The sequence below is a fragment of the Jatropha curcas genome, chromosome 1, assembly GCF_041381405.1.
Source record: "Jatropha curcas cultivar XTBG-Jc1 chromosome 1, XTBG_Jcur_1.0, whole genome shotgun sequence".
Taxonomy (NCBI): Eukaryota; Viridiplantae; Streptophyta; class Magnoliopsida; order Malpighiales; family Euphorbiaceae; genus Jatropha; species Jatropha curcas.
The window spans coordinates 6,243,130-6,256,165 of record NC_143151.1 but is presented as its reverse complement, the minus strand read 5'-3'; the positions used below and the strand labels follow the sequence as shown (position 1 = coordinate 6,256,165).

The 13,036-nt window shown below is 31.5% G+C and overlaps 2 protein-coding genes across 5 annotated transcripts; one reads left to right on the top strand and one right to left on the bottom strand.

Moving 5' to 3' along the window:
* Positions 1-1,799: 1,799 nt before the first annotated feature.
* Positions 1,800-8,070, bottom strand: LOC105637352 (uncharacterized). 4 transcript variants are annotated; one of them, XM_012220794.4, is made up of 6 exons: positions 7,913-8,070; positions 7,137-7,380; positions 5,079-5,136; positions 4,195-4,309; positions 3,859-3,977; positions 1,800-2,134 (listed from the first exon to the last, which is right to left on the bottom strand). In XM_012220794.4, exons 4-6 carry the CDS (start codon positions 4,277-4,279, stop codon positions 2,021-2,023), a joined length of 318 nt encoding a protein of 105 aa, XP_012076184.1. In that variant the 5' UTR covers positions 4,280-4,309; positions 5,079-5,136; positions 7,137-7,380; positions 7,913-8,070; the 3' UTR covers positions 1,800-2,020. The 4 variants fall into 4 exon arrangements, with proteins under 4 accessions (XP_012076184.1, XP_012076187.1, XP_012076186.1 ...); XM_012220797.4 differs by having other exon boundaries at positions 7,137-7,242; positions 7,913-8,061; XM_012220796.4 differs by having other exon boundaries at positions 7,137-7,385; positions 7,913-8,060.
* Positions 8,071-11,486: 3,416 nt separating this feature from the next.
* Positions 11,487-12,353, top strand: LOC149498889 (uncharacterized). The gene is made up of 2 exons (XM_089718909.1): positions 11,487-11,967; positions 12,049-12,353. The coding sequence occupies exons 1-2, from the start codon at positions 11,487-11,489 to the stop codon at positions 12,351-12,353; spliced, it is 786 nt and encodes a 261-aa protein (XP_089575035.1).
* Positions 12,354-13,036: the final 683 nt, after the last annotated feature.

The window sequence follows — 13,036 nt, the reverse complement described above, 5'->3', positions numbered from 1 at the left end:
TATATATATATATATATATATAAAATTATTTTTTCGATTAATTAGGAGGCTTGATGGCCGAAATAATACTGCGGGCTACACAACAATCAAATTGGTAACTCAACTAACAAAATAAAAACATTTCAATGTGTATAGATATATAAATATATCAATAAAATATTTTTTTTAAATTAAAATTTTCAATTATTTACAATTCAGGTTTAATTATGTAAACTCTATTTAAAAATTTATTTTTTAAAAAATTTGTCCAATCACATCTTACAAACATAAAAAAAAAAGACATTAATAAAAATAATATACTTTTTCTTTTTTTATCTCTCTCCTAAATAAAATATCATATATATTCTATTTGAAAATTTTTTTTAAAAAAAAATCCAATCATATCATACAAACATAAAGAAAAACAAATTACTTTCTTTCTTTTTATATATATTTTCTAAAAGAATTAAATATTTAATAAATAAAATATAAAAAGTTTTCAAATATCTCATTATCATATATATTCATTAAAAAATAAATTTAATAAAGATAAAACTTAAAATTTTGAAATGCTTAATTACTTATCTATAAAATAATTTTTTTATTCATTAGGAGGTCTGATGGGTCGAAATACCACTGTGAGTTACACAATAATCAAATTAGTGAAAACACTTGTGGTCGAGATGATTCAAATTCGAGACCTCTCACTCCTCACATAAGTGAGAAGATAATCAAGTCACATATAATTGGCTGAAAAAATAATTTTTATAAATTATATCCAATCAACTAATAAATTATAATTTTTTAATTGCCCGTCGCTAAGGGTACTTTAGAACGATTTAAATTTCATTAAGGATGATATAGAAAATCTCATCATTCCCCCTATTTTCACTTTTATACTATATATAGTATAGATAGATAGATTATTTATTCATCCTACAAGCTAAAAAAGATTATAAAAAATAACTTAGAAAAAAATTATGTAAATTCGGTTCTAAACCAAAATGAAACCAGAATCCGCAATTTTAACACTTTTCAAAAATTGCTCAAGAGCAGTTCGATTCCACCTTTGTCTGAAAACGGATGATTCGGAAATCATGGCCATGCTTCAACTATTATTTAAACTATATTTGAGTTTTCTTTTTTCCTCTTTTTTTTTTTTTTTTTTTTTTTTTTTTTGGAATCCTTTTAGTCAAAATGGTTAATCTAATTAAATTAAATTAGATAAGGATTAAGATGCGATACGGAGCACAAATGTGCAGTGATAAACTCCAACAACAAACACTGTAGCTGCTCAATATTCAATTTCAATTTCATCGAAAGCTTCTTTACTTTTCAAAGCCCTCGCTTACATTCCCAGCACATTCATTCTTTACAATTTCTCGTTATTCAAATTTTACAGTAAAAATTCTTTACAATTTCTAGTTACTAAAAACTCTCATTTACATTTCTATCAAATTCTTTACAATTTTCAGTTCCTCAAATTTAGAACTAGAGAAAGTTGGTAAACTGTTCTATTTACTATTAAAAGTCTATTCTGCAAAATTAACTCCTTTGATAATTGTTAGATGTTTGAATAACTTTTCATAAAACATTAAAAGGAAAACATTACAGGAGATAAACTTTTATAAAAAGCTACCTTTAACCTCTGATAGCTAATTCAAACGTTGTCACTAAACACCGTAAAAAATAGCATTTAGCATTTGGAATAGTGTTTAACGTTTTAACTAAATCTACCAAAAAAGCTGTTGCTAAAAAAACTGTTGCTGAATACCGACTTAATTAATTCCAACAAGCATTTTGATTCATAAGTCAATATATGAGAACGTAATCACCGACGTCCATGGAACAATATGATAAATAACCATTGCTTTGATCATTTTTACAAATCACTCTGTTGAATCAATAATATCTATTGGCCGGAAAAGAACGAGAATCCATGTTAAAAAAAAATAAATCTATTATGTTTCTTCCCTCTCTAGTTTTGGTATAGCAAATAAGGGGAAAAAAATGGAGAGACCTGCAGACTGACTTTGGATCCTCATTCCATTCCATCTAATTGTCCATACAGCTCTTTCCAATGAGATGATGCTTCTTCTGGTGTCCGGAAAGTCCAAATGTGGTCCTTGGCCTTCTCACGAGAGGCCAGTATTTCCTGTATTAAGAAATCATGCAGTCACTATCATTCACTGATCATTTAACATCAACATACACAAAAAAAAAAGCACCTACTTGAAGCAAATGGATTTCTAACATTTTTTGGGTTTCAAACCTAGTCCGTCGTAATAACAATATATTCTGATTCTGTTTGAAATTACTTCAAGAAAAACATTTTGTTTAATCTATAGATTCTAACTTACTGAAGTTTACTTTTAAGATGAATTTAATACGTTTAATCATACAAACTTTAAAATGGCTGCACAAAAATCGTAATTTCTTTTTGCTTTTTTCAAAACATAAATCGACGTTTTTTCCAAAACTAGTTTCAACCTTAATGTCAAACAAACTCTTTAAAAGTGAGATTCCCTATTGCCAAATAACTGGTTAAAAGAACAATGGGCTACCAGTTAGACCATAAAAGATTTAAAATACTGATGATGTTACCAAATACAGTCTAATAAAAGTAAAAAAATCTGAAAGAGGACACTGAAGATACAGAACCTTACATCCCTCTCTCTCTCTCTCTCTCTCTCTCTTATATACATATATATATATAACACTAAAAAACATGCAAGCAGGCGGACACAATGAAATGAGGAAAACTAGCTTTAAATAAATGCAAGGCATTATTACTGTACAGGCTACTTTATATAAGCTTGTAATATATGATATAATCACAGTGATCCAATAAGGACTGTTAACAGAAAGAATGATACAAGAAGCTGAAGCTAAAGCTAAACAAAAAGTTAAACTCATAATTTAAAGAGCATGAAATGAAAAGGTTTTACGGAACCAAATAATTGCTACTGAAAATGAAAAACTAATTAGATTCATAATTCAATCAGTTGACATCTCATGAGGCATGATATGATACCATAAAGCAAATGAACAAAAATTAAGATTCACGAATTTCCAATATACCAAAACAAAAAACAAGGATTAAGTTCGAGTAGTGATTCAGGTAACTCCAGTCAGAAAACTATGACCGAATGATGACAGGGTCTATCTCTGCGTAAAATGCAATCAGAATTCAGGATCACCAACCAACTGACATACATCTACAATGAGGAATCTCAATCAATCTAGCATTACAATGACCATACATTTATAGCGCCATAACCTTCCCCTGAGAATTATCATAAACACTTTGTTGAAAAGTAGTGCCTACACCCCCTTTTTATCCCATCTAACATGGAAAAATGTTACTGTTGCAACCACCTGAATCAATTGACAGGTAGCAAGGGTGGCAACTAGCAAGATGACTGAGGAGTAAGGAAGTAAATACAACTGATGCAAAATAGCCTATGTGTGTGTATACATGCAACTTCACTACAAAATTGAATTACTAATCTGTCTCCTGCAGCCATATAGATTAATGTCCCCGGAATAATAACTTGTCAAAATATTGAATGTGATAAACCTCTGGCCTAGAATTGGAGATAAAGCTTACATATTTTTCTTGAGAAAAGACAGACGAAATATTTTTCGTGAAACAATACAAATCACATACATAATTCATGAATTTAAAGATAAAAGCCATCCTACTATTTCCTTTATATTCCACAACCCAATTTGCATATTCCTTTCTGTCTACTCAAAAACCTTTCAACAAGAAATGTGGTCCAGCAGCCCCAAGAAAGAAATCAGCAGAACAAAAATCTTCTAGTGATTAAAAGATAATAGAAAATTCAAATTAGGTTAATAAGTGTAAAAGGTTACCTGCACTTCAGAAGATTTTTTGGTCTTCAGAAGTAAACAATCAACCAAAGCATTCCATTTCTCCGAACAGTTATCAAAAACTCCTAGCCGATAATACTGCTGCATCTGATGCACTGGAGCTGAACAAACAACAACAATGCCCCATGTAATAAATTCGAATGTAGGTTTTAAAGGAAACAAAACAAAATTGAAAACCAAGAAGAAAAGAATAAGTAAACACAAATGGAATTTTCTGTGTTTCAAGTGCGCATTTGTATGTGCATACTTAGTGTATTATAATAATTGAAAAAAGAAAAAGAAAATGATTTTGAAAGATATAAAAAGGAGAGAGAGTACAATAGCAGAACCAAAGAGCGTCAAAGCTGGTGGTGCAAGATAACTGCCTCCGGGCAAATGATGTTGATTCCTTCTCTGAATCCATAGTCTCCTTTTGAGTTTGACCCGCCCAATTCTGTATGTTTGGAGAAAAATGTAGAGTCAGGTTTGATAGAACAAATAGAAACTTCAATCGGGTTTTGACGTTTTGGATGTCTTGTTTTAAGTTAAACTAGCCATATATCCGTGCCATGCGTAAATTGTGCAATTTTGTGTTATTTTCTTATTGTCTTGGATGAAAAATTTTTCAGAAACTTCTTGTGATATACTCACCAGTCACCCCTTATAAATGACAAAACTAAAAAAAATGAAAATCACATAAATTATGAATCATGAATAGGTTGGAGCAATAATATAATAATATTCTTAATCAATTTCAGAAAAGAAGATGATACAAAGAATCATGGTTAGTATCACGACCTAAAACCATGAGTCAGACTGGCACAAGAATTTGAATACGCATAAGACCTAAAGCGCCTAAAGCCCATAGTAAGCCTAAATACTAGTTATCTTAAGACAAGCCCAATTAATGATCATAAACTGTAAGCCCATATTATAAAGTAAAGTTTATTTCCAATCAAAACGCACACCAAGTAATTATATCAAAACCCTATTAACTCATGGCCCATTTAACATATAACAAACATCATATAGACCAATTGCTTCATTAATACCTTGTATCTAGAATTCAAACGGATAAAAGAGTTCACATATTTAAATGCCTTCTAACAACAAATGACTTAATAACTGATAAGCCTACTACTGAGGAATCCAGATAAATATAAGATGTAATTCTTAACAACAATAACCATAATTAAAAACAGATACTGAAACGAAATTATTACATTTTTAGCTTTGTGGTGAAACAGAACTACTGCAAGAGAGTGGAGGAGAATTTGCTTCCTGAAAAAATTTGATTGAAGCAGAGGTGAGCATTTCAACTCAATAAATAATAATAATAAATAATACATGACCCAAGCATTCACGCGAAATAGTCCTAGAAATGTGAAAATGATCATTCTGTCATTCACAAAAATATCATATCAAAAGCAATCACAAAGACAGACACCTTCACATAATCACATCAAGTAAAGATTGGTCTTTTCATCATCAAAATCCCTAGCTAGTTGTCCTCGCACATTATATGTCTTCTCATAACTTGTGCACCAGGGAACCGATTCCGCATATATTGCGGACTAGTTTCAACCTCACTTGACCAACCTTCTCATTGTTTTTCCATACTCCTTTTTTTTTTTTTTTATCACCAATAGGAGGCTACCCTAATGGTATTTTCCATATAATCCATATCACATATCATAAGATGCACATGAGTAATAGCACATCACAACTAATTAAACAATTCATTGATGATATAAGTATGAATAAATACTTAAATAATGAATAAGCATAAATTTTTAAGTAGTAAATGGGTTTATGCACAATAATATTGGCATGTATTATTTACTACTACTACTCACTATTATTTTTAAGCATAAATTATCACAACTCTAGTCGTAATTCTGATTAATAGGAGCACAAGACGAACTTGAATGACCTATAAGGAATCAAATAAAAAGGAAAGAAAGATTAAATAAAGGATTTTCTTAAATATCTAATTATCCTATAGATTAAATTAAGGATTTTCTTAAGTATCTAATAATCCTATCTACTAGATATAAGTATAACTAGTTAAGATTCTGTTGAAAATTCAGCATGAACTCCCCTAAGACTATCTGCTTGTAAAACAGGTGACAATATCCAATATTTATCAGTCAGAGTCCACACAACCTATCCATCGGGCAATCAAGTCATTCAATTTCCCATCCACCCTTCACATCATCATCAACATCCCAAAGTTTTACTACCATTAATAATTATAAGGTTTTACTTCAACTCATGCTTCAATCATTAAATACAAGCTTAATATGAATTTCAAACCCAATCTATAGTTTACGTATATAACATTTAGGATATATATATAGTCTCCATCATTATGGTTACTTCACATACATGTACATACACATATTTATATGTCTATTTCAAATTTTCCTACTTAAACATAGCTTATGAAAGACAAACTAGCTTTCCTAGTATACTTGTTAAAATCTCATGCTTAATTAGGACTCAATACACACATACAAGACCACATTCAGTCAATCTATATCTTAACCTCTATACCCACTTCAGTAAAAGGTGTATAGATTTTTAACTCATTTCAATTTAGCAAGCCAATTTCCAAGACTTAGCTTAGAGATTCCAAGATTAGGTCTCTCATCAAGCAAGAATAACATCAACAACTTGCATTCAATATGAAAAAAACAAGAAATTCGTTCTTTCCTAACTTTTTTCATCCAGGACCCATGAAAAATGATCTATCAGTAAATGCAGCCATTATATTAATCTACCAATTGCCTTACAAAATATGAGTTTGAAGCTTCAATGTCGATTAATTCTCATAATTCCTCTGCTGGTACACGTATAAACCAAAGTAAAGGCAAAGGAAACAACAAAAATCTGGAGTGTTCCAACTTAATTCATAGTCAAATCCCAGCATGATAACTGTTTACCATGAGAATTCCTTAGTTCTTCATTAAAATCCATAATCTAACTGCTAACATGTTCACGGTCAAGCAGAGAACAAATGAAAATATTGATTCAAGCTTGTTTTCTACCAAATCTCATGAAAATGTGTTAAATGGCTGTTGCCATTGCTAAGGAATTTCAAATTTTTCTCAAAATATGTTTTATTCATAACAATCTGTTCATTATCTTGTAAAAGATATATACACGGTATTAATTGCACAACCAATAGAATTTCTTTCTCAATTTTATGCACACATTGCCCAGGAACCCTAACCTTCTAAATTTATGAAGAACTGAGGAGAAGGTCGAAGATGGCTCACCTGAGGCCTAGGGTAGCCGGAATGAGGCAGAAATGCAGCTCCAGGCATTAGATTTTGTGAACCACGAGTATGGATGGCAGCGGGGTGGGTACCCGCTAGAAATCAACTACCCGAATCCAAATCCAAACCCGACTATCAATTTAAGAACCCGAATCCATCAAGGAATAAACCAACTATACGCAAATTCATCCCAAATCCATTTAGAATTACCCGCATACTACCCGATCACTCTTAAAACCCGAAACTGAACTTGAAAATGCAACAAAAAATATATATAAAAATACATTAAAATTCAACCTGAAATAATAAAAACAATTTAACATGCAATGTTCTAGAACAACAGTACCAGTAATCTTAGAATAGAACAAAAGAATTAAAATTCAACAGAAATAAATAATACATAGAATAAAAGACCAAAGAGAAAATTATAATTAGCTACATCAATTTTTACAATATTGGGAGAAAGAAAGAAGATAAATTCAACAAACACAACTCCTCTTTCATCTAGGATAGAAATATAATAATTTCATTTAAAAAGTAAACCATTTTAGATGGAGAATAACAAATAAAACATGCACAAAACCCACAAATGAAAATAATAAAACAATAAACATATATCTCCAGGCTAAAGCCACAACAATACATTTAACAATTCCTCATCTTTGTCTGTTTATATGTATTTATATAAAAAAAAAAAAAAAGGGAAAAGGGACGAAGGAGAAAGGAAAAAAAATAAATCGAGAACGAAATAAAAATCAAGAATACAAATGGAGGACCTGGCACTGATACTACGGTTGAAGAGCAGAGGACTGCTGCGCAGGCGACGGCGACGGCCACGCACAGAAGCAACGGGAAGGGGTAGAAAAAGCAATAAGACTGTAAATGGGTAGAACAATAGAAGAAGAGAACGACCGGTGCATGATTTTTAGTTGGGAGAACTTTTGTTTTATTTGCATCATTAAAATGCAACCCGACGCTAAAACGACGTAGTTTTCTGTGTGGATTCATTTAAACCTCCTGCATCAAAACTACGTTGTTTTGACAATAAAATAGGTTATTGTTTTTTTTTTTTTAAGAAATAAAATAGTTTATTATTATTATTATTATTATTATTATTATACTAACTATTAATCAAAAGGCTATAAGCCTATAATTGTATTTGGATATTATAGTAATTGTAATAATAATAATACTAGGTAAAGTATTAAGTTTAATACCTTTTTATTAGAGAATATGTCTAGTAGGTTATAATTAATTGTAGATGTTGTTATTCTTAATATATATACAATGGACTTCTAAGTATGATTATACTAATATATATGATGATACTAATAAAAAAAAAAGAGGACATTTAATTAATATCAAATTATTATTATGATTACAAGTTCACTAATGATATTTTATATAGTTATATTCTAAATTGCTATAATTATATTTAGATTTCATATTTCAAACCAGTCATATTTTAAATTAAGATCTAATTATAATTATCTTTAAAAGTTTACTAGTGATATTTATAAGTAGTTTTTAAAATTTTTAATTATAACATTATTAGTATTCTATTTAATTAATAATTTTTTTTAATGTTTAATAAATAATTATCAAACTACAAAAGTTCAAATAAATAACTAATACACAAATACAATATATATTATTTTGTTTAGTATATTTTATGTAAAAAAACTAAATTTAAATTATTAAGATACTATAATTCAATGTATGTAATTTTATTAAATTTTACTTATGAATAAAATTATATTACTATGCATATTTATTAGTAAAAATTTAAAATGTAAAGTAACTATAAGTCATGGATAGTCTTTTATATATATATATTATTTGTACCATTTACATATAAAGTTATTAAGTAGTTTGGTGGCAAGCTAGTTTAATTGTAATATGGAGGTCATGTTTCAATTTCAACATCTATTGTTTTACTTTCAATCAAACAAATTCGGGTAGTCGGTATGCGGCCTCCTAAATCCGGACACAATGCAGCAACCCATTCCAATTATATACTTTCCAAACCCACAAAAAAATTGGGTCGGATCGAGTCGGGTTAAATTTTCATCCCTAACCACAAAAGATGAAATTAAGATAGATGGTGAAAGATGAAAAAGCAACAATTAGCGGTAAGCATGTCAAATAGACGGTGGAAGATGAAAGAGCAACAAGCTCCTCTTCTCCGGCCTTGATATTGTTGGAAGCATGTATGTCAGAGCTCCTCTTCTTTGGCCTTGATATTGTTGGAATCGACAGGACAGGGAAAAGGGAGAGAGAGGGGGGAGGGGACGGCGAAGGAGATGGGGAAGATTTATGTTTTGACTCCTCTACTCCTCTTTTTTTACTGGCTGACCCCTCGATTTGATCCGTTTGCATTTAGTTCACGTTCAAACCACATGTTTAGCTTGATTTTTAACTAATCAAACGCTTTCAATTGGACTAGATTTGATTTCCTTCGGGTTTGTTTTATTTTTTTTTTTAAACTATTTAACATACAATAACTAACTTAAATGGGTTGTTTAATTAATTTCATTATTAATTAAACTTAAACAAAAATATTAATTTAACATTTTGGTTTGGAATTTAATAATAAAATTTTAAAATTAAAAGTATAGGTTGTTTCATAAATAAATTAATAGCTAAAAAATAGCTAAAATTATCACGAAAATTAAGAATGCATAAATAACCGAGCATCATTCGAAATTATCTACAAAAAGATAAAGGAAAAAAGGAAAAACCAAATATTGTATTATTAATTCATAATAAATTCACTTTAATTCAAACAATAATAGTATATCCACAATAACCTTTTCAATAACATTATCATCTTCCTTCGGGTTTTTTTTTTCTTTGGAATTATCAAAAATCAAATATACTTAGACTATCTTTTTTTTGGACAACATTTGTGCAAGAATGCATCAATCTTTATTATTAAAATCTATTGTAGTTTAATTGTAAAATTTAACACCTTTTGAATTCTCAAGTTATAAAATGAATCCCTGATTAAATGAAATATTCAAAGATTTAATTGTAAAGTTTCACTTTTAGAAGTCCCAAGTTATAAATTGAGATTTAATTAGCACAACAACTTATCATAATTAAATGAGGTATTTAAACATTTAATTATAAAGTTTAGCATCTATCTTAGAAAAATATTTTCATTGCCAAATCTGCATTTCAAAATTCTAAAATGAAAACATGTCAATAAATTGCTTATTTTCACCCGTCATACCTAAAGTGTAGGATGTATCTCATTGTCGTCCCGAGAATCCCTTTGCCCGTTAAATTGATTTTCCAGGCAAAAGGAATTCCATGTGGAAAACACGTGGCATTATTTCATCATTTAATTTTTTTTTTCAAGTCATGCTGCGTCAATTTTTTCTCTTACCCTTTTTGATTTCTCTCTCTTGCTCATTATCTCACCCAATGGCGTAGTTTAAAGACATGGCCAAACTCAAAACTCCTAGCAAAAAGTTATTCTCTGCACCTTTAATCCACCATCACCACTGTCATCAACGACCTCTTATTTATGCCATCTCTTCACTTTGCAAGGTAAGACTCTTAGATCTGGAAAAGCCACCACCACTCCTCCTTTCCCTAACCCAACGACCGGCTCCCATCTTGGTAACACCACCCACCTCTCCCAGCCTTTCTTCGCTACCACATCCAAACTTCCCCCCATCCTACATTCCTACAGAGCTTCCAAAATCTCTTTTTCTATCTAATCTGCTCTACAAACAGGTAAAACCGCTACATTACTTGCCTCTGCAACCTCACCAATTTTCAATCTCACAACTAGAACCCTAACGCCATCTACCATTTCCCCTTCTTTACCATCCTTATCCTCACCATCCCCTTGTAATTCATTTAAAATTGATAGTTTTTTTCCTTTTTTAGACACTGCAACATCCAATGTCGTTTATGAACAAACAAAGATTGACTTGGTTAGATGAAGGTGGTGGACTGTTAGCTAAGTTAGTAGTTTACTAGTTCTACTAGGTTGTTAGAATAAGACATATTCTTTAGTGTGGATAGTGTTTGTTTTTATATCCACTACACTATAGGCTTGTAAAGCGTAGACTTTGTTCTGTTTCTCTTTGTGTAAAAGGCTATAAATAGCCAGTAAGTTATTGAATAATATACAGCTTTTCTCCAATCAGTACCTAAGCTTTCTAAGATCTGATATTTAACAATTGGCATCAAATCCGTGAAAGGGCCTGACTAAAATAGGAGAGTAAGTGAGAGTGAGTGAAGCATGGCAACCTCAGAGAGCTTCATAGTTCCAAAATTTGACGGTCATTATGACCATTGGTCAATTTTGATGGAAAATTTCTTGAGGACAAAGAGATGTGGAATCTGGTGGATGAAGGGATTCCGTTACCAGCAATTGGGAATTCATCAACGAGTGAGACGCAGAGGAAGAGCGTCGAAGAAGCTAAGCTCAAGGATCTAAAGGTAAAGAATTATCTTTTTCAAGCTATTAAAAGAGAAATCATTGAAACCATCCTTGACAAAAGGACGTCCAAGGCAATTTGGGATTCGATGAAGCAAAAGTACCGAGGATCCACCAAAGTGAAGAGAGCACAGCTGCAGGCATGGAGGAAGGATTTTGAACTACTGAATATGAAGGAAGGAGAAAAGATCGATAGCTTTTTTGCACAAACTCTAGTAGTTGTGAACAAGATGAAGATGAATGGCGAAGATATGAATCCAAGCACGGTGGTGCGTAAGGTTTTGAGATCTTTGACCCCAAAATTCAATTACGCTGTTTGTTCAATTGAGGAGCCAAATGATTTAAATACCATGAACATTGATGAGCTCCATGGAAGTCTGCTTGTTCAAGAACGAAGAATGTAAGGGAATCAGGAGGAAGATCAAGTCTTACGAATCTCTTATGATGATAAGCCAGGGAGAGGAAGGGGCAAAGGCTCATTCCGAGGACATCAAGTTAGAGGAAGAGGGAGAATGTCTTCGAATAAAGCCACTATAGAATGTTTCAAATGCCATCACCTGGGACACTATCAATATGAGTGTCCTGATTGGGAGAAAAAGGCTAACTATGCTGAACTCAGAGAAGAAGAAGAGATTCTATTGATGTCCTATGTTGAGTCTCATCAAACTGAAAGAGAAGAAGTCTGGTTTCTTGACTCCGGCTGCTCCAATCATATGACTGGAAACAAAGAATGGTTCTCAGAGCTGGAGGAAGGATTTTGACAAATGGTGAAGCTTGGTAATGACACCAGAATGGCAGTTGTAGCTAAAGGAAGTGTACGGCTTCGAATAAATAACTCTCTTCAGGTAATCTCAAATGTCTTTTACATACCTAAATTGAAGAGCAATTTGTTGAGCATAGGACAACTTCAGGAGAAAGGTTTAGCTATTTTAATTCAGCAAGGGACTTGTAAAGTTTATCATCCTAGAAGGGGGTTAATTATTCAAACTAATATGAGTGGAAATAGAATGTTCTATTTGTCAGCATCTATGGCACAAAAAAAAATCTGTGTGCTTTCAAGCTAAAGTTTTTCCTGAAAAAGAATCGCACTTGTGGCATCGTCGCTTTGGTCATTTGAATTATCAAGGGTTGGGAACACTTGCATACAGAAAAATGGTGGATGGTATGCCTTTGCTCAAAGTTCTGAAGAAATTATGCGAAGCTTGCCTGATTGGCAAACAACACAGAGAATCAATACCAAAGCAAAGTTCCTGGAGAGCTTCGAAGCAGCTTCAACTGGTGCATTCTGATCTATGTGGACCTATCAATCCGGCTTCTAACAGTGATAAAAGGTATTTTATAAGTTTTATCGATGATTACTCGCGGAAAACTTGGATTTATTTTTTACATGAGAAGACAGAAGCTTTTGTTGTATTTAAGAATTTTAAAGCATGTGTGGAAAAGG